Source organism: Oncorhynchus tshawytscha, linkage group LG04, assembly GCF_018296145.1.
Source record: "Oncorhynchus tshawytscha isolate Ot180627B linkage group LG04, Otsh_v2.0, whole genome shotgun sequence".
Lineage (NCBI taxonomy): Eukaryota > Metazoa > Chordata > Actinopteri > Salmoniformes > Salmonidae > Oncorhynchus > Oncorhynchus tshawytscha.
Window position 1 is genome coordinate 62,206,742 of NC_056432.1, and position 21,060 is coordinate 62,227,801.

At 43.7% G+C, this 21,060-nt stretch overlaps 1 protein-coding gene across 3 annotated transcripts in view; it reads right to left on the minus strand.

Moving 5' to 3' along the window:
- The window catches only part of sbf2 (SET binding factor 2), a 165,648-nt gene that overhangs the window by 46,712 nt on the left and 97,876 nt on the right, over positions 1–21,060 (minus strand). For all 3 annotated transcript variants that reach the window (XM_024418817.2, XM_024418815.2, XM_024418812.2), the window contains exons 7-16: positions 18,676–18,808; positions 17,956–18,064; positions 17,423–17,536; positions 15,435–15,512; positions 15,008–15,121; positions 14,012–14,140; positions 13,755–13,853; positions 13,398–13,611; positions 13,094–13,203; positions 12,081–12,230 (exon numbers count right to left, since the gene is read on the minus strand). In XM_024418817.2, coding sequence (XP_024274585.2) covers positions 12,081–12,230; positions 13,094–13,203; positions 13,398–13,611; positions 13,755–13,853; positions 14,012–14,140; positions 15,008–15,121; positions 15,435–15,512; positions 17,423–17,536; positions 17,956–18,064; positions 18,676–18,808 — 1,250 coding nt within the window. The remainder of the gene's footprint in view (positions 1–12,080; positions 12,231–13,093; positions 13,204–13,397; positions 13,612–13,754; positions 13,854–14,011; positions 14,141–15,007; positions 15,122–15,434; positions 15,513–17,422; positions 17,537–17,955; positions 18,065–18,675; positions 18,809–21,060) is intronic.

Below are 21,060 nucleotides of genomic sequence, written 5' to 3' on the forward strand. Positions count from 1 at the left end.
AGCAAGAACCCACTCCTCTTCTCACAGAGGATATTAAAAGGAGAGCAGGAGAAGTGGGGGACTCTAAATTAAACCTTAACCAAGTTACTGTTCAGGTCGTGGAGGGAGATTGACAGTCTCACACAGGGTCTCCAGCCTAACACACAGCAGTACATCCTAGTAGAGAGGAGGGCGAAGAAAGATTCCCATTCATGCAATATGTGATGTTGTGGACCATGCTCTCTTTAGCAAAGCAAAGCCATGAGTGCAAAATATCTCTAAAACCGAATAATATGCTCAACGCTAAACCATGATTGAGGAGACTAAACTGCTGGGTGTAACCCTGGATAGCAAGCTATCATTGTCAAAACATATAGGCTCAATGGTTATTCAAATGGGAAGGGCTCTGTCCATGATAGGGCAATGCTCTGCCTTCTTGGCATCTCAGTCGACCAGACGGGTCTTACAGGCTCTAGTTGTCGCACCTGGACTACAGCCCAGCTGTGTGGTCATGTACTGCGAAGAGGGAGTGGCTTGCAAAAGTATTCACCCCCTGGCATTTTTCCTATTTTATTGCCTAACAACCTGGAATTAAAACAGATTTTTGTGTGGTTTGTATCATTTGATTTACACAACATGCCTACCACTTTGAAGATGCAAAATATTTTTGATTGTGAAACAAACAAGAAATAAGACCAAAAAAATGAAAACTTGAGCGCACATAACTATTCACCCCCCTAAAGTCAATACTTTGTAGAGCCACCTTTTTCAGAAATTACAGCTGCAATCTCTTGGGGTAGGTCTATGAGCTTGGCACATCTAGCCATTGGGATTTTTGCCCATTCTTCAAGGCAAAACTTCTCCAGCTCCTTCAAGTTGGATGGGTTCCGCTGGTGTACTGCAAGTCATACCTCAGATTCTCAATTGGATTGAGGTTGGGCTTTGACTAAGCCATTCCAAGACATTTAAAATGTTTCCCCTTAAACCACTCAAGTGTTGCTTTAGCAGTATGCTTAGGGTCATTGTCCTGCTGGAAGGTGAACCTCTGTCCCAGTCTCAAATCTCTGGAAGACGAAACGGGCTTCCCTCAAGAATTTCCCTGTATTTAGCACCATCCATCATTCCTTCAATTATGACCAGTTCCCAGTCCCTGCCGATGAAACCCCCCATTATGATGCTGCTGGGGATGGTATTCTCTGGGTGATGAGAGGTGTTGGGTTTGTGTCAGACATAGCGCTTTTCTTGATGTCCAGAAAGCTAAATTTGAGTCTCATCTGACCAGAGTACCTTCTTCCATATGTTTGGAGAGTCTCCCACATGCCTTTTGGCCAACACCAAACTTGTTTGCTTATTTTTTTCTTTAATGGCTCTTTATGGCCACTCTTCCGTAAAGCCCAGCTCTGTGGAGTGTACGCCTTAAAGTAGTCCTGTGGACATATACTCCAATCTCCCCTGTAGAGCTCCTTCAGCGTTATCTTTGGTCTCTTTGTTTAATGCCCTCCTTGCCTGGTCCGTGAGTTTTGGTGGGCGGCCCTCTCTTGGCAGGTATGTTATGGTGCCATATTCTTTCAATTTTTTAATAATGGATTTAAAATGGTGCTCAAAGTTTGATATTTTTTTTAGAACCCAACCCTGATCTGTACTTCTCCACAACTCTGTCCCTGACCTGTTTGGAGAGCTTCTTGGTCTTCATGGTGCCACTTGCTTGGTGGTGCCCCTTGCTTGGTCGTGTTGCAGACTCTGTGTGCAATCTAACTCATTATGTGACTTCTGAAGGTAATTGGTTGCACCAGATCTTATTTTGGGGCTTCATAGCAAAGGGGTTGAATACATATGCACGCACCACTTTTAGAAAAAAAAATGTATTTAGATTTTTTTTCTCAATTTGGACTATTTTGTGTTATGTCCATTACATGAAATCCAAATAAAAATCCATTTAAATTACCGATTGTAATGCAACAAAATAGGAAAAACGACAAGGGGGATGAATACTTTTGCAAGGCACTGTAAATTTCAGTTGGTCCAGAACAAAGCAGCAAGTATGGCACTTAGATGTACATGGAGAGAAAGTGTCAGTAACGTGTGTCAATCTCGCCTGGCTCAAAGCTGAGGAGAGATTGACTGCATCACTTTTGGTCTTTGTGCGAGGTATTGATGTGTTGAAGGTACTGAACTGTCTGTTCAAGCAGTTGGCACACTGTTCGGACATATTATATAGAGCCATGACTACTTTACAGTTGTCACTATGCATTGGGGCAGGTAGCGGTCTCCTGGCATCCGCCAAACCTAGATTTGTCCGTCAAACTGCCAGATGGTGACGCGTGATTCATCACTCCATAGAACGCATCCAATGGCATTGCGCATGGTGACCTTAGGCTTGTGTGTGGCTGCTAGGCCATGGAAACCCATTTCATGAAGCTGACATTGCTTTCAGAGGCAGTTTGGAACTCGTTAGTGAGTGTTGGAACCGGACAGACGATTTTTACACGCTACACACTTCAGCAGTCGCTGGTCCGGTTCTGTGAGCTTGTGTGGCCTACCACCATGGCTGAGCCGTTGTTGCTCCTAGACGTTTCCACTGCACAATAACAGCACTTACAGTTGACAGGGGCAAATCTAACAGGGCAGAAATTTGACAAACTGACTTGTTGGAAAGGTGGCATCTTATGAACATGCCATGTTGAAAATCTATGAGCTCCTCAGTACAAGCCATTCTACTACCAATGTTTACTATGGAGATTGCATGGCTGTGTGCTCAATTTTGCAGCAACAGGTGTAGTTGAAATAGCCAAAGCCACTCATTTGAAAGACTGTCCACATACTTTAGTATAAATAATGCATGTAGGCTATGCGTGGCATTTTAAATGTATGTAGTTTAGTCCTTGACTAATAATGTTCTGTACTATGTCATGTTTCATGTGGACACCAGGAAGAGTAGCTGTTGTTTCTGATCCAAACCAAATGGGAAGAGCGCAAGCAGGTTCCCTGACTCTCACACCCTGGTCTGAATGGGGTTGTAGCCAAGGTTCCCTCCATTGTGCACTGAGCAAATTTCAGGTCTGCTATCTACTGTCTACTATCAAAAGCAATGGAGAAAAACACATCCAAGAACATTTTAACTTGGAAATAGCTGTTCTATCATTCAGCCTACAGTAGCAGCCAATGTGTGGTGTTCAATGCCTACATTCCATTAAGCTTGGCATCCTTCCGACAAGGTGACTTACATTTAAAAATAAATACAAATATTTCATCTTTAACTAGGCAAGTCAGTTAAGAACAAATGATTATTTACAATGACGGCCTACACAGGCCAAACCCGGAAGATGCTGGGTCATTTGTGCGTCGCCCTAGGGGACTCCCAATCACGGCCGGTTGTGAATTCGCATGAGGTTGTCTGTAGTGACGCCTCAAGCACTGAGATGCAGTGCCTTAGACTGCTGCGCCACACAAAATGTTATGTTTGATGTAAGAAACCACTTTACAAAATCAAATTAATTATTAGAGAATCAGACAAATAATGCTACCTTCTGCCTATTGGCTACTTAAGTTTATTCAAGACTGTCACAAAATACAACACTGCTCCTTTAAGATATAAAATCTCTTTACCTGACTCGCTTTTCAAAGATGGCTAGAAATGCACACCGTTTGTTCTCTTGTTGGAAGCAATCACTCCCCCATCGTTGACTACAACCGAGCTATAACTGGGATAATGAAGAAATAAAATTAAGAAATATGCACACGTGGCTACATGCAGCTCTCACTTTGATCTCAAAACAAGCGCATCTAGTGACCGCTCATACTGTAATCGAAACGCAGTCCAGTTCAAAGTGAATGTTCAATATGAAAATTGAATTTATATTTCACCTTTATTTAACCAGGTAGACCAGTTGAGAACAAGTTCTCATTTACAACTGCAACCTGGCCAAGATAAGGCAAAGCAGTGCGACAAAAACAACAGTTACACATAGGATAAACAAATGTACAGTCAATAACACAGTAGAAAAATCTGTATACGGTGTGTTTAAATGAAGTAAAGAGGTAAGGCAATAAATAGGCCATAGTGGCGAAGTAATTACAATTTAGTAATTTACACTGGAGTGATTACAGTTGAAGTCGGAAGTTTACATACAGATTTTTTTCACTTATAATTCACTGTATCACAATTTCAGTGGGTCAGAAGTTTACATACATTAAGTTGACTGTGCCTTTTTGCTTGACATCGTGGGGGAAAAAAAAAAAAAAGCCCAAGACCCCAGATTTTTTTTTTGTAGACCTCCACAAGTCTGGTTCATCCTTGGGAGCAATTTCCAAACGCCTGAAGGTGCCACAGTCATCTGTACAACACCATGGGACCACGTAGCCGTCATACCGCACAGGAAAGAGAAGGCGTTCTCCTAGAGATTAATTTACTTTGGTGCGAAAAGTGCAAATCAATCCCAGAACAATAGCAAAGGACATTGTGAAGATGCTGGAGGAAACAGGTACAAAAGTATCCATTTCCACAGTAAACAAGTCCTATATTGACATAACCTGAAAGGCCGCTCAACAAGGAAGATGCCACTGCTCCAAAACCGTCATAAAAAAATCCAGACTACGGTTTGCAAATGCACATGGGGACATCTCAAGACATCAGTCAGGAAGTTAAAGCTTGGTCGCAAATGGGTCTTCCATATAGACTATGACCCCAAGCACAAGGGGACAACGAAGTCAAGGTATTGGAGTACATCACAAAGCCCTGACCTCAAACCTATAGAAAATTTGTGGGCACAACTGAAAAAGCATGTGAGAGCAAGGAGGCCTACAAACCTGACTCAGTTACACCAGCTCTGTCAGGAGGAATGGGCCATTGTGGGTTATTGTGGGAAGCTTGTGGAAGGCTACCCAAAATGTTTGACCCAAGTAAAAACAATTTAAAGGCAATGCTACCAAATACTAATTCAGTGTATGTAAACTTCTGACCCACTGGGAATGTGATGAAAGAAATACAAGCTGAAATAAATCCTTCTCTCTGCTATTATTCTGACATTTCACATTCTTAAAATAAAGTGGTGATCCTAACAGAACTAACTGACAGGGATTTATTACTAGGATTAAATGTCAGGAATTGTGAAAAACTAAGTTTAAATGTACTTGGCTAAGGTGTATGTAAACTTCCGACTTCAACTGTACGTGCAGATAAGGATGTGCAAGAAGAAATACTTGTGAGCAAAAGAGCAGAAAAACAAAGACAAATATGGGGATGAGGTAGGTAGTTTGTTGGATGGGCTATTTACAGTGCCTTGAGAAAGTATTCGGCCCCCTTGAACTTTGCGACCTTTTGCCACATTTCAGGCTTCAAACATAAAGATATAAAACTGTATTTTTTTGTGAAGAATCAACAACCAGTGGGACACAATCATGAAGTGGAACGACATTTATTGGATATTTCAAACTTTTTTAACAAATCAAAAACTGAAAAATTGGGCGTGCAAAATTATTCAGCCCCTTTACTTTCAGTGCAGCAAACTCTCTCCAGAAGTTCAGAACCCGATTCTAGATTTCATTTTGGATTGGAGATGCTTAATGCGAGTCTGGAAGGAGAGTTTACAGTCTAGCCAGACACCTAGGCATTTATAGTTTTCCACATATTCTATGTCAAAATCATCCAGAGTAGTGATGCTAGTCAGCCAGACAGGTACGGGCAGAGATCGGTGAAGAGCATGCATTTTGTTTTACTAGCATTTAAGAGCAGTTGGAGGCCACGGAAGGAGTGTTGTACGGCCTCCAAGCTCATTTGGAGGTTTGTTTTGCATATAGACCTACTGCAGCTCTGACTGGTTATGGTTCACCAGTCTGTGTAGAATATGGGCCCCAAGTCATGCCTGTCAATGCAATAGAATCCTACTCCAATGCACTCTGCCTACAAGAAAATCTCTTGCACAGTTCATTTTGCATACTAAATCTTGCATCGTTTGTTTCGTTTCAGTATATTACATTGAAAGTGACTAATATTGCATTGATTCGATCACAATTGCCGCAGTAGAGCGAAACATTGATAGTGTTAACTAAATGGGAAACTGTAGAAAGTTGAATGAAGTTCAATCTCGTGCTTCTCTGTGCGGGCTTATATTTCTTCTGCACGGAAGGCCGTTGTGAGCTGTGCGCCCTCAGCTTTGACAGAACATTGGTTATGGCCCATCTGGCCAATAGCATCACAGCATTGGTCAGCCCAGAGTACATCTGAACATATACTAATCTAGAATGAATGGACCTACAACTTTTCTCCTACGCCCAACAACCCCCAGCAGGTGAAGGAGCACATGTGTGAATGACATTCTGACAGCGTTTTGTGAGTACTGTCATGGGGCCCATAATTCTCTCTGATAGGAAATGGTTGAGATGCCAGGATGCATTTTTACCCCTTTTTCCACAGCAGGGCTCTGCTCGCCTGGCCATGCCTTGTGCAATGTCCACTTTCAAACCTGCAACAGCTTGGAGGGGGAGAGAGGGAGAATAGGTGCTCTGCACAGCGGCTGCACGCACACAAAAACAAATAGGCTCCCTATTACTGCAAATACTCTAATTAAGGTCAGTCATGTCTTTGAGTCATGTGGCTGTCAAGTAGGAGATATGACTTAAAACAGCTGCAGAATGTTTACCACATACACAGATAAGATGCGTCCAGCACAGATAGCACTGGCATCCACTTTGGACAGTTTAGTTAGCATCTTACTGTAACTGTTGAGGTCAAAGCACTTGAGGAATGGACAACTAATGTGTTTGGTCAGAGCTCATTGGTTTTCAAAGAAGTTGTGTAAAATGTGGGTTGAGGCATGACAGGAACAAGAAGTAGTAACACTGCATGGTCTTCATCTGATACCTCTGGCTCAATCAGCCAATCACATCACTCACACCACACAGACAGACCTGCAGGTCTCAAACGCACTGGCAGAGCATCTTATCTCATTAAAATAACAATTGACTCAGAATGACAGTAAGGTAAATATTTACTTTGAATACTTCAAATAATTGCAATAAATTGAAAAAAAATGGGGTAGGGTATGTAAACAAACCTTGAAGCATTTAATGAGAGCAGGGAAAATGCGTCACTAACAGTCTGTCTCAGCAGACACAGGTTCATTGTCTCTCCTGTAGGGACAAACATGGGCTTGTTCTGCACCAGGGAATGACATTTCCTCAGAAATATTTTTTTCTTCAGAATTCTGAAGAAAACACAGAAATTACAATGAAGTCCAGTCTTGAAGGCTCACTTGGTCCTCCATTGACTTACAAGTACTTGAGGTGACTTGAGTGCACTGCTTCAGGAAAGTGTGGAGTTGAGGACGGCCAAGCTGGGGCTCAGTGGCTGTACACAGACATCCACTGAGTTACAGTACAGCCTGATTTAACTTCTTATGGCTGCAGGGGCAGTGTTGAGTAGCTTGGCTGAAAGGTGCCCAGAGTCAACAGCCTGCTCCTCAGTCCCAGTTGCTAATATATGCATATTATTATTAGTATTGGATCGAAAACACACTGAAGTTTCTAAAACTGTTTGAATGATGTCTGTGAGTATATGGATGAAGTTGCACTTCCTAGGGCTTCCACTAGGTGTCAACCGTCTTTAGAAACTTGAATGAAGCTTCTACTGTGTTGTTGGGCTGAATGGGAGCTGAATGAGCCAGGTGTCTGGCAGAGAGCCACGGGCTGGTCACGCGCAATTCACATGATAGCGTTCCATGGCTTCTCTAGACACAAAGGAATTCTCCGGTTGGAACTTTATTGAAGATTTATGATGACACCCTAAAGATTGATTCTATACTTAGTTGGACAAGTTTCTCTGACCTGTAATATAACTAAGTTTTTGTCCGACGTTCGGATGGACCCGCACGAGCGTTTGGATTGGTGTACTAAACGCGCTAACAAAAGTAGCTACTTGGACATAAATAATGGACATTATCGAACAAATCAAGCATTTATTGTGGAACTAGGATTCCTGGGAGTGCATTCTGATGAAGATCATCAAAAGGTAAGGGAATATTTATAATGTGATTTCAGATTTCTGTTGACTCCAACATGGAGGATAATTTTATTTTCTGAGCTGTCTCAGATTATTGCGTGGTTTGCTTTTCCGTAAAGTTTTTTTGAAATCTGACACAGCGGTTGCATTAAGGAGAGGTATATCTATAATTCCATGTGTATAACTTGTATTTTCATCTACATTTATGATGAGTATTTCTATTGAATTAATGTGGCTATGCAAAATCACTGGATGTTTTTGGAACTAGTGAACGTACGCGCCAATGTAAACTATTTTTTTAAAATATAAATATGAACTTTATCAAACAAAACATGCATGTATTGTGTAAAATGAAGTCCTATGAGTGTCATCTGATGAAGATCAAAGGTTAGTGATTAATTGTATCTATTTGTGCTTTTTGTGACTCCTCTCTTTGGCTGGAAAGATGGCTGGGTTTTTCTGTGAGTTGGTGGTCACCTAACAATCATTTGTGGTGCTTTCGCTGTAAAGCCTATTTGAAATCGGACACTGTGGTGGGATTAACAACAAGATGACCTTTAAATTGTATAAGATACATGTATGCTCGAGGAATTTATATTATGAGATTTCTGTTGTTTTGAATTTGGCGCCCTGCACTTTCACTGGCTGTTGTCATATCATCCCGTTAACGGGATTGCAGCCCTAAGAAGTTTTAAAGAACTATTCTGAGTGATGAGATCCCACACCTACTTCCATTAGAAGTAGCAGCTCCCTGGGTGCAGATGACGTGGACGTCAATTAAGGCAGCCCCCCGCATCTCTCTGATTCAGAGAGAGGTTGGGTTAAATGCAGAAGACATTTTTCGGTTGAATCCATTCAGTTGTGCAACTGACTAGGTATCACCTTTCCTAGTACGCACCCCTACGATTAGCCCCAAACTGACATGTTACATGTGGCCCATAAACTCTTGATTGGCCTCACAATGATGATATCATCAGGAATGTGAGATGTTTTTAGATAGAAACACACATGCCTCCCATCTCGTTCTAATGAGGCATCATTCTGTCACTGTACAGAGACTGTGGTGCATAGCACACTGTAGAGGTCACACTAGCTTTGTGGGGTGTTTAGGGATCACACACACACAATCACTGGCATCAGTGCAATCTGTGATATATCTCCAAGGGCCTTTTGACAGGGAAGGGTGTTGAGAGGAGAGGGGTGAAAGTGAAATACGAGAGTAATTACTGCCGAGGCAATCTGCTATTTCTGTTCCTATTACAGCCCATCTGAGACAAATCCATGGACCTGGGCTACGGACCAGGACACAGAATCAGGACCAAATAACTGCAGAATGGATGGACCTCTGGCCTGTTGTTGCCTTAGTGAAAATATAGGGGAGAAATAACAATACAGTATTACACCGTAAAGCTAAATGAAATTATAGAGAAATGCTTGCTATGTTTTAGCTAACCTTTTGGCAAGGAAACCCTCGCTCCATTGTAAATACCAGCTCCATGAGTAAAATTGTTGCTTATTTTGTTTTGCGAGGCAAAGCAGAGATTAAATCAAAATAAGACGGGAATGTCTGGTGAAATGAGAACCCTGAAGGTTTGGAGATAATATACAAACTGTACTCTATCCATCTACCTTAAAGGGTGAAGTCACAACAGTAGGTCACCAGTAGTGCAGTACTATGCTGGACAGGCAGTTCCTCTCAGATGCACTGGGGATGTTTTGGTGTGGAGATGTCCATCTCTAATGGTGGACTCTATCTGCAAGTCTCCATCTGATGTTTGGGTTTGAATAGTGGTTGTTGAGGAGAGACAAGGGCCCCGGACTGATGCTGATCCGAGTCTTCGTGCAACAGCCAGACAGAACCCCTCTGCTCCCCTCTCTCCAGTCCGTCACCCTCTCCCTCTCCTGACATGTTCCATGCTGTATTATGGGAAACCCTGCCAAGTGCCCCCTGGACCAAACACGGTACTAGAGAGACAGTGTATAAATCCACACGAAGTCACTCCGCTGCACTTGGCTCTAAATAACAATCCTCTGGTCCAGGGTGCACACACTCACACGTGGTTGTTATCCTGACTAATCAACTCTGAAGGTTGGTATTGAATGCATCTCACATGCTTCATTTTATAGCATCTGCCTAGGGATTCAGTATTCCCAATGCAATGTCACTGAAAATGCTCATGTCCAGTTTGAGGGGGGAATTATTTATCTGCAGAAATACTGTTAATCTGTTCCTTGAACAATTTAAAAAAAACTCCACATCAGGATCCCATTTTGGGGAGAAACACAATACATGTCAGACACGCTCGCAGGCCAGCTATCAGATAACACAGCCACATTAAGCAACCTAATAGACAAACATTTCTACATTGTTCTGTACATTCCAGAACGGTCCGGTATTCGCCAGACAGATCTTGCAACAAAGAAGACTAATCTGCAGTTATTATCGAGAGAGTCCCAGTGTCATTGTGGTGTCTTTCAACAGCTCTGTACCACAGGGAGACTACTGTAGGACCAGCAGCTTCATCACATCACCTCCTTGGCTTGGACAGAGTGGGACCTGGACTCAGATACTGAAGACATGCGGTTAGCTATGCATGCAGGGGGCAACTGAAACCAGGTGGTATGGCACAGCTCCTAGAACCCGTGTTGCTGACAGGAGCACAGGAAGGGAGAGCATATATACCTCTGTCATGTATAAATTACACAGCCACTAGTCGGCTGGCTGGCTCTTAATCTATTTTACAAGTTGGGAGGCCAGTGACCTCTACACACCCAGGCTAAAGGCAGATGGTGAGATTAATTGGCTCGCCGTCCTCGATCATTTGGCCAGAAGAATGCGTGGAATCCAGAGCCACTCCATTAAAAGTTGCTCTCTGTGAACACTGCTCCGAATCATTAAATCCCCGTGGCAACAGCCATGTGAGGCTGTAAAACATGAGGAACTACCACTGAGGCCTCAGCTCTGAGCTCTGGCTCCAAGCCCTCCTCTCCCACCTGATTGATGGCAGAGTGAAACTTTATGGGGCGTGTGCAGCACAGGGAGAGCAGAATAAACCACTAATCGCTTTGTCTAATAACCGAAGCGATAGCGCAAAAACCCAATAGCACCCAGGTACATCAAACACCAACCTTTACTAGATATGTGGTGCGCAGTGAGCACTCACTTTTGACAATCTGTCAAACTATTGCAAATGAAGACTAACTTGAGCATAAATCACTGGGAAAATGTATGATTTGGCCATTCTTCCACCTGCAGCAGCATGACTAAGGTAAGGGAGAAGGGAAGTAACAGCATGTATGGTGCAGTAGCAGCACGTGTTGTTGCCAGAGACCTGTGTACCCTAGGAAGCTATCTGAGTGGTGGAACAAGTAGAGCTCTACATCACATTACCTTGCCAGAGCTGTCTGCTTAGCACTTGGTCAGCCGGCACATGCTCTCGCTGTCTCGTACTGTTTCCATTATAGACAACTTCAGACACGCTAAATTAGAACCAGTTAAAGCCCATGAAAACACATCACCGCACCCAGAGTGGGATTGTTTAAAAGGGTAGAGCCTGGAAACAAACTCCAGCTTCCTGCTCCTCAAATATTTTGTGGTTTACCTGTTATTGCCTCTGAGAATGTTAGGGAACACCCAAGAAAAAAGTCTGCCACTGATATCTGGACACTTACTGTGCATTAGCTATTAGAAAACAGTGTTCCATCCTTTGTAGAAGGAGTATGTTGACATTCAGAGAGACTTTTTGGAGGGATGTTAACTACCTCGTGGAGGGACATACCGCACGCACACTGAACTTTAATAGCTCCCGAGTGTCTAAGACACTGCATCTTAGTGCAAGAGGTGTCACTGCAGTACCTGGTTCGAATCCAGGCTGCATCACATCCGGCTGTGATTGGGAGTCCCATAGGGCGGCGCACAACTGGCCCAGTGTCGTCCGGGTTTGGCTGGGGTAGGCCGTCATTGTAAATAAGAATTTGTTCTTAACTGACTTGCCTAGTTAAATAAAGGTTCAAATAAAATAAAAATAACACAGCCAGTGGATTGTTCTGAAAGAGTCACATTACTTAGGTATGACAGGGACAGACTGGCTGAGCTTTGACCCACCTGGAGGGCACAGTTCATCATGCGGATGACGTAGTCAAACTGTTGGTGGTCCAGTATGGCCCGGTTCTGCTGGACATGCAGACTGAGCTCCTCAGTCAGACACTGGCGAGCCGCCTTGCCTTTCAGAGCACGCAGCGCAGCCGGCAGGGTCTGGGAACACAGCACAGCAGACACAGAGCCTGTTTTTAAAACGAATACCATAACACACACCACGACATACATGAACAAATCATCTTCTGAAATGATTTCTTAATATCCCAGAATTCTAGAACCAGCTATAGCCAAGAACAGGTACAATAGCAGCTACAATATTACCAGTCCAGACAGTGAATTGTTGACCTCTGGGAAATATTAATACGACACATTTCATACTAATGTCAAAGTATGAGAAAAAATGTGATGGTAACGCATCTGGGTAATGGGTTTCACATTGGCTGTATAATGTATATTGAGGTAAAGGGTTTATAGGCTCGGGGGAGGTGGGTCTATAGCTGGCGTACTGCGTGTTCCTCTATTAACACAGGGATGCATGTCTGCCTTATATAACCTGCTTATTACAGCCAGAGGTGCAGGCATAAAGGAACTGGCTCCATTTCATGCAGTACACACGGGACACCCGCATCAACGTTCCTATGGGCTCTTCTATAGGGGGTGTCACGGTGCAGGGAAATCAAAGAGCATCCTTTACGTGCAAATGCTTTACGGGAAAAAGCAGAAAACAGCTATGCCATTAACCTCAGTGTTAAAACAATGGGGTTATTTCTGCTGATAACGAGGAGATTATGGGGCTAGTCTAAGTGTTTGATTATCTGTCTCCAGTGTGGTCCTGTCTCCCAGCTGGGAGGTATAATTAGCCTGATAGAGTTGAGAGCGCCAACTCCAGACAGACACACACGGTTGGATGCCTGCTGTAATCGGAGGGATGGATGTCAGTCCAGGTGTCTGGGCCATTACAGACGTGGCTGATTACACTGTGCTGAGAGACAGGGATTAGGGAGGATGCCGTGCGTCACCTTCTCCGTCTCCTGGGTCTTGTTGTCGAAGATGAAGGAGATGCAGCTCCTCACCACCTCTAGCCTGCGAGCGCTGTTGAACACTGAGCCCATCTTCCCCATGATGGACACTGCACAGATGAGGGGTGAGCAGGTTAGGAATACAAGAGTGGTAGAAATACTAGCTACGCTAGTACAGACGCCATTCAATACTCAGAAACAAAGTACTTACAGCTATTAACACATTATAGACAGACTCCTGCCAAGCCATGTGTCTCACACAGGAGCAGGCATGAAGTGGAGCTGATGTTTGTGTCTTACGTACCCACGGGAGGGCCGGCGGGCACCACACACTTCCTTTCTGCACGGGTGGTGGTAGTGATGGCAGGGGCGCTGGGATGCTTGGCCAGGCCCTCTGCCAGCAGCCGCTCCACCTTCTCATCGTCCAGCAGGGGGAAGGGCACAACATGCACCCGCAGGTGGGAGCCCTCTGTGGGCCGAGGCACTTTTTGGAACGCCATGTGGGGGTTGGGATTCTCCTGTAATGGACCATTCAATAATAAAACATACATACAAGAACAACATCTGTGACGGCCATAGGACATGTTAGAACACTAAAGAGTACAGAATGTGCCTAATGTGAACACTATAGCATACAGGCCCAAAGGCTGAGTTAACTCACGTTTTTGAACAGTTGGTCAGAGAGTTCCCTCATGTGCTTCTGCAGCATGGCAGGGCTGGCCGCCTCTTCCTTAAAGCGCTCCATGTCAAAGGCCACCAGCTACAGAACCAACGATAAGTCAGTCAAGCTGTTCCCAAATGATACAATCTCTCGACAAGCCCAGTTGCATACAACAGTGAAATTAGAAAAAATGTTGTCAAATCATACTGGAGCTGCAAAACATGCAGGCTGGTTACAGTAGCCATGCCCGACAGTACCTCATCAAAGAGATCGCAGGCTCTGTAAGGCGGACCCCTTTCAGACACGAAGCCAGCGAAGGCCATGCCATCCAGAACCTTGGTCAGGAAGTCGTTTTCAATCAGGCCTCTCTGGCCCAGGAAGGCAGTCTGTAGAGGGACAGGGTCAAAGGTTAAATAATGTTAGGTACATAAAGATGTACTTTTAGGACTGTAACAGCCAAACCTTCCTTTTTTGAGTTGCTTCTCTTCATTTGACTTTTTATTTTATTTACAATGAACCCAGTCACAAAAGTGAAACAAATGACTGAAGATAAGCTGAATCAGGCCTGTGATTCATGCTAGTGGGTGAGATAGAAAACGGGGGCAGTTTTTCTAGACGCCCCAGTCTACGTCTCTCCATAAAAAAGCGTTGAGTTTCTGTAGATTGGTGATGAATTCCTGGCCCATAATCCGAGCCATGTGGGGTACTTTGTGAGGGATGTGCTGAGAGGTTACCACGGAGACACCGCAGACACAAACAAATACAAACCCAGCTACTTTTCTATTTTTATTTGATATATTTCATATGGCTCATCACGAGGCCATTGGCCAAGGCTGACAGCACTTAACACAAACAAGCAGATAGCATGGTGAAGAGTCATACGGTCAGTCACTAAAGCGCATCCTAAGAACACACACACACGCTAAAACAAAAACACCTCCAAACAGCTTTATTAGACAGGATCAGACAGGATAGGAGAGAATCCTCTTGTTCTTAGATTCTCTACAAACATTATTTTACAGGCTGAGCGGAACAAGGGATACACGTCAACCTCTCAAATGTCAATGGGGAGAAACAAATTGAATAAGGTAACCACCTATATTGCAGTGATCAGGGAAATGTGATCTTTTCTGCAATGACAACAGCATGGTTGACAAACGTGCGTCATCAGAAGACACATTGAGGGTGTGATGGAGCACATGGCTTCAGTTGGCAATAGGATTTTTGACCCACCCAGATTGAGTTGATCTCACCTTGTGAAAGTGGATAACAGGTTCAGAATGGATGCGGATGAGCTGCAGGCAGGACCTGTAGCCCTGGAAGAGTTGTGCAAACAGCCTGAGGAACACGGCTCGCACCTCCTTATCCTGAAAACACAAGGGAGAGAGGGGAGAGTCACCTCACAAACATGCCATGAATACCCCCTTGTTAATTCAGTTCACATCTTAACGTGATTATTCTACCATCTGAAGAAATGGAAACCCCCACTGAAGAACACATTTTTGTGCTATTCATAGGTCGGACAAGAGACGAGCGTGCTACAGGAGATATCTCAGAGCAGTGGTGTCCTCCTCATATCACAAACACATGATGTTCTGGGAAAAGGCTCCATCTATTACAATGAGACATGGCCAGGAGTAAAGGGTGAAGACACTGTTTACTGGAATGATGGTGCCTTACCAACAGTTTGAGGTTAGAGGGGGCTGTGCGAGGGGGTGGGAAGGCAGTGTCAGCTATCTCCAGATCAGGATGCAAAACCTGAAAATAATAAAATGCCTCTTAGGAATAAACCAAGTCAAGACTAAGTACACTTTTATGGTTCAGATTACATGAACAAAATCATTACAATGACTATACTAGTTACATAAGGACAGAACATTATACAACTGTTTGCCAAAAACCACATTATCTTTATGATCCAATGTGAAATGTCTAATGGGGATATGTGATTTCCAAGGATGAGTATTGGTGTACAGTGGGGCAAAAAAGTATTTAGTCAGCCACCAATTGTGCAAGTTCTCCCACTAAAAAAAGATGCTGAAAATTACAGGCCTCATAGGTACACTTCAACTATGACAGACAAAATGAGAAAAACCCCCAGAAAATCACATTGTAGGATTTGTAATTAATTTATTTGCAAATTATGGTGGAAAATAAGTATTTGGTCAATAACAAAAGTTTCTCAATACTTTGTTATATACCCTTTGTTGGCAATGACAGAGGTCAAACGTTTTCTGTAAGTCTTCACAAGGTTCACACACTGTTGCTGGTATTTTGGCCCATTCCTCCATGCAGATCTCCTCTAGAGCAGTGATGTTTTGGGGCTGTTGCTGGGCAACACGGACTTTCAACTCCCTCCAAAGATTTTCTATGGGGTTGAGATCTGGAGACTGGCTAGGCCACTCCAGGACCTTGAAATGCATCTTACGAAGCCACTCCTTCGTTGCCCGGGAGGTGTGTTTGGGATCATTGTAATGCTGAAAGACCCAGCCACGTTTCATCTTCAATGCCCTTGCTGATGGAAGGATACATGGCCCCATTCATTCTTTCCTTTACACGGATCAGTGGTCCTGGTCCCTTCGCAGAAAAACAGCCCCAAAGCATGATGTTTCCACCCCCATGCTTCACAGTAGGTATGGTGTTCTTTGGATGCAACTCAGCATTCTTTGTCCTCCAAACACAATGAGTTGAGTTTTTACCAAAAAGTTATATTTTGGTTTCATCTGACCATATGACAGTCTCCCAATCTTCTTCTGGATCATCCAAATGCTCTCTAGCAAACTTCAGACGGGCCTGGACATGTACTGGCTTAAGCAAGGGGACACGTCTGGCACTGCAGGATTTGAGTCCCTGGTGGCGCAGTGTGTTAATGATGGTAGGCTTTGTTACTTTGGTCCCAGCGCTCTGCAGGTCATTCACTAGGTCCCGCCGTGTGGTTCTGGGATTTTTGCTCACCGTTCTTATGATCATTTAGACCCCACGGGGTGAGATCTTGCGTGGAGCCCCAGATTGAGGGAGATTATCAGTGGTCTTGTATGTCTTCCATTTCCTAATAATTGCAGGTCTACAATTTTGTTTCTTGTCTCCTTTGACAGCTCTTTGGTCTTGGCCATAGTGGAGTTTGGAGTGTGACTATTTGAGGTTGTGGACAGGTGTCTTTTATACTGATAACAAGTCTGTGAGAGACAGAAATCTTGCTTATTTTGTAGGTGACCAAATACTTATTTTCCACCATAATTTGCAAATAAATTCATTAAAAATCCTACAATGTGATGTTCTGGATTTTTTTCCCTCATTTTGTCTGTCATAGTTGAAGTGTACCTATGATGAAAATTACAGGCCTCATCTTTTTAAGTGGGAGAACTTGCACAATTGGTGGCTGACTAAATACTTTTTTGCCCCACTGTATGCTGGGTACGTACGTACCAGAGACAGGGCAGTCTGTGTAGTGTGTAACAGGTACCTACCAGAGACAGGGCAGTCTGTGTAGTGTGTAACAGGTATGTACCAGAGACAGGGCAGTCTGTGTAGTGTGTAACATGTACCAGAGGCAGCGCTGTCTGTGTAGTGTGTAACAGGTATGTACCAGAGACAGGGCAGTCTGTGTGGTGTGTAACAGGTATGTACCAGAGACAGGGCAGTCTGTGTGGTGTGTAACAGGTACGTACCAGAGACAGGGCAGTCTGTGTGGTGTGTAACAGTGGTTCAGGGAGCTGGGTCAGGTGGATGCACTCTGGAATCTTTATGGTTCCTCCATCCAGATCAGCTATGATAACGTCCAACTGTAAGACAGACAACACACATCACTAAACAACCCTTTCGAGTTAGTTACATTCCTATTTTAGCTGTAGAGCACGTTCTACATTACTATGGCAGAGCATATAAGAGAAACTAAGGCCGAAACCTGCCAAAACAGACTCTTGGCCAACACAGTGGAGGAGTCACAACTCCCTGAATCTAAGGGACTCAGGAGGCCGCATCAATTGGCCCAAGGAATGTCAGCTCAACATAACATTTCCTTAAAATGTACAGTGACTCAAATATATCATACGGCTCCATTATTCACTGACAACTGGTTACATTGGGCAAGCGTTCAATGAATCGGTTTAATAAAGGTGTGTTGTTATCCCTGGTGTACTGTACATGTTGAATCAGGGTCAGAGGCAGTTCATGTCTGGAGAAGGTGCTAAAGATCACTCACCAGTTCTTGGATCTCGCTCTGGAACATGGAGTGGACCCCGATGATGAAGGGGGTGGGTGAGCTCAGCACCTCTAGCAGCCGTGACGGCAGGATGGGGATGTATGGGTAACTGAGTTTCAAACGGGAGACGACAGTGAGTAAGCACAACACTTGCCAGGTCAAATTCCACATCAAACTGTGGTGCTCAAAGTGACCATTTTGGTGTTCAGTAAACCAGAGAATATTCTTTCAAGTACATTTACATTTGAGTAATTTAGCAGACACTCTTATCCAGAGAGATTTACAGGAAGTTTTTTTAATTTTTTAATTTCACCTTTATTTCACCTTTATTTAACCAGGTAGGCTAGTTGAGAACAAGTTCTAATTTACAACTGCGACCTGGCGGTTGTAAAGTGTATTCACCTTAAAGACATATGAGAACAGATAACCAAGACCATTTTGGAATGTTGTTTTGTTTAGTCACAAAACGTCAGAAAGTCAGTTGGCAACGCAATCAACATGAACATCTTAATACGTTTGAACTTTCAATTGGCTCAATCAAAACCAGCCTAAGTGTAACAATTTTACAGAGGAACAAACAAATCACGATAATAAGAAACAATAAAAAATAAAAAAACATTATCATTCAAGTCACACTTGGTGCAAGGCAAGTCATGTCAATAGCCGAGGTGTAATGGGGACTGATGGGGGACCGTGGAGACCGACGGGCCAATCACGTACCTGTATTTGAGGGGGAACATGAGCGCCTCCAGGGCACGCGACGCCTCCCCTAGTCTCTGGTAGCTCGTAGAATGGAACAAAACCTTGTGTTCGGTCAGAACCGCACAGAAAAGACTCAGAACATTCTGGATTCCTGGAAAAAGAAAGAATGTGTAATTAAATTAGGTATTCGGTTGGACAATTGATTAAAGAAAAAAACACTGTTGGGGGTGGATTTTATTTCTAAGCTGAGCAAACAATACTCAGAGTAAATTATATTTCTTTGGTAGAACATGTGGTGATAGAATGATTGATAACACCACATGTTCTATGTGACTAGCTGTTTGCTGAAATTATTGGAGGAAAGATCTGTTTTGCAGACATACTGTATGAAAACCAAAGTACTGTACATGTATCACAATATTTTGAAAACATCTCCCTCTTTACTCAGTATATTATTCCCCATTACATTCTGACTTATAACAAACAAATGGCTGAGAAAACAATGTTCTTCTTGCCAACAGTGATAACAAGTGGGTAAACAATGCAATTTCAGCTACAAAACAGTGCAGTGAATATTATACACCGAGTGGACAAAACATTAGGAACACCTGCACTTTCCATGACAGACTGAACAGGTGAAAGCTATGATCCCTTATTGGTGTCACTTGTTAAATCCACTTCAATCTGTGTGGTTGAAGGGAAGGAGACAGGTTAAAGAAGGATTGTTCAGCCTTGAAACAGATAGTATGTGTGCCATTCAGAGGGTGAAAAAATAAGATTTAAGTGTCTTTAAACGGGGTTTTGTAGTAGGTGCCAGGTGCACCGGTTTGAGTGTGTTAAGAACTGCAATGCTGCTGGGTTTCTCAAGCTCAACAGTTTCCCGTGTGTATCAAGAATGGTCAACCACCCAAAGGACATCCAGCCAACTGACAACTGTGGGAAGCATTGAAGTTAACATGGGCCAGCATCCCTTTGGAGCACTTTCGACACCTTGTGGAGTCCATGCCCTGATGAATAGAGGCTGTTCTGAGAGGCAAAAGGGTGTCCCTAATGTTTTGTACAGTCAGTGTATATCATTAATGATAAGGAAAATACAATCTGAAAAATATCCAGAGGAAATGACACGCTATGAGACGATATAATCTGTGAAATACCAATATGACAGTCCAGACAAATTCTCAAGTTTACAGTTCCTGTTATTGTTTCCTATCAACATAGTGTTAGACTCATCAATCACACACTACAGAGATGAAGACAACGGATTACTGGCAAACATATCAGCAGTCCGCTACAAACTGAGGTCCCTGATTCTGTGTCTGCCTCCAGCTCAGATATTCCTGTTTATCAGGGCCTCGGAACATAGACATCGTCTGTTCCGTTGTTGACGGAATACCAGGATCTCCCAAGCGACACAGGCTGGTCACTTGGCTCATTCTGTGTCATCTCAACATGACTTCCTGTGTGGAAGTGCATAGGTCTGAGGTGACGAATCTGGCATTTTTTCGTTTGGCAGCCAATTAGGTTTCATAAATGGCATCCTGAGGTAAGCAGCCTGGCTCGTGTAGTGTCCTTGAGGTGTTTACATATCTACGGGAAACAGCGACACATTTCTGACCATAAATAACAAGAGACCGACCGGGCCAAGACAAAGGCAGCAACAACAAACAGCCCAGCAGCCTGTCCAGGGCCTGTCCATTCTATCCCCTTGGGGGCCACACTTCCTGAGCAGTGTGACATGTTGGACAGACATTCCTCTAGGATGACTTCTGGACACAGTGGTGCGTAGACATGATACACGTATATGCACCACACCACCCACTAGGTCTGGGCCTTTTCCCCAGGTCTTGTTTGGTCATAAGGTGGACTGAATAACAGTACCTGACAGGCTGGGAGAGAGACAAATCACACACAGGAGGAAAGGGGGGAGGTGTAGTCTACTGCAAGTTGTACTGTATTTCATGTTAGATCTCAAATCTGTGTTTAATCATTTGTTCTTCCAGATTTGACTGACTGTCATGATGAATCACATAGATTTAGCATGTTACACGAAACACATGGCTTTAAATAGACACTCCAACCAGAGGTGGAAGACGACACAGCCCAGCCAACATGTAGAGCAAATCTGTTGCTGATTCATAGAAAACAACCATGGAAGTATGAGAGATTATAAATAATGAGAGAATATGTTCTGACATATGATCCGACCTTGGGCTGTGCAGCGGTTGCATCGTCACGATACTCAAACACGCGCAGTGCTTCCCCTATCATTTTTTGGGGTCAGTGGTGGCAAAGGAAGAACGAATGATGGCACTAGAGATGATGGCGCCGACAGATGGTTGCCTCGTTTCAGGTCCTTAGAAAACTATGCCGTTATCACAAGCATTTTGCTACACTCGCATTAAC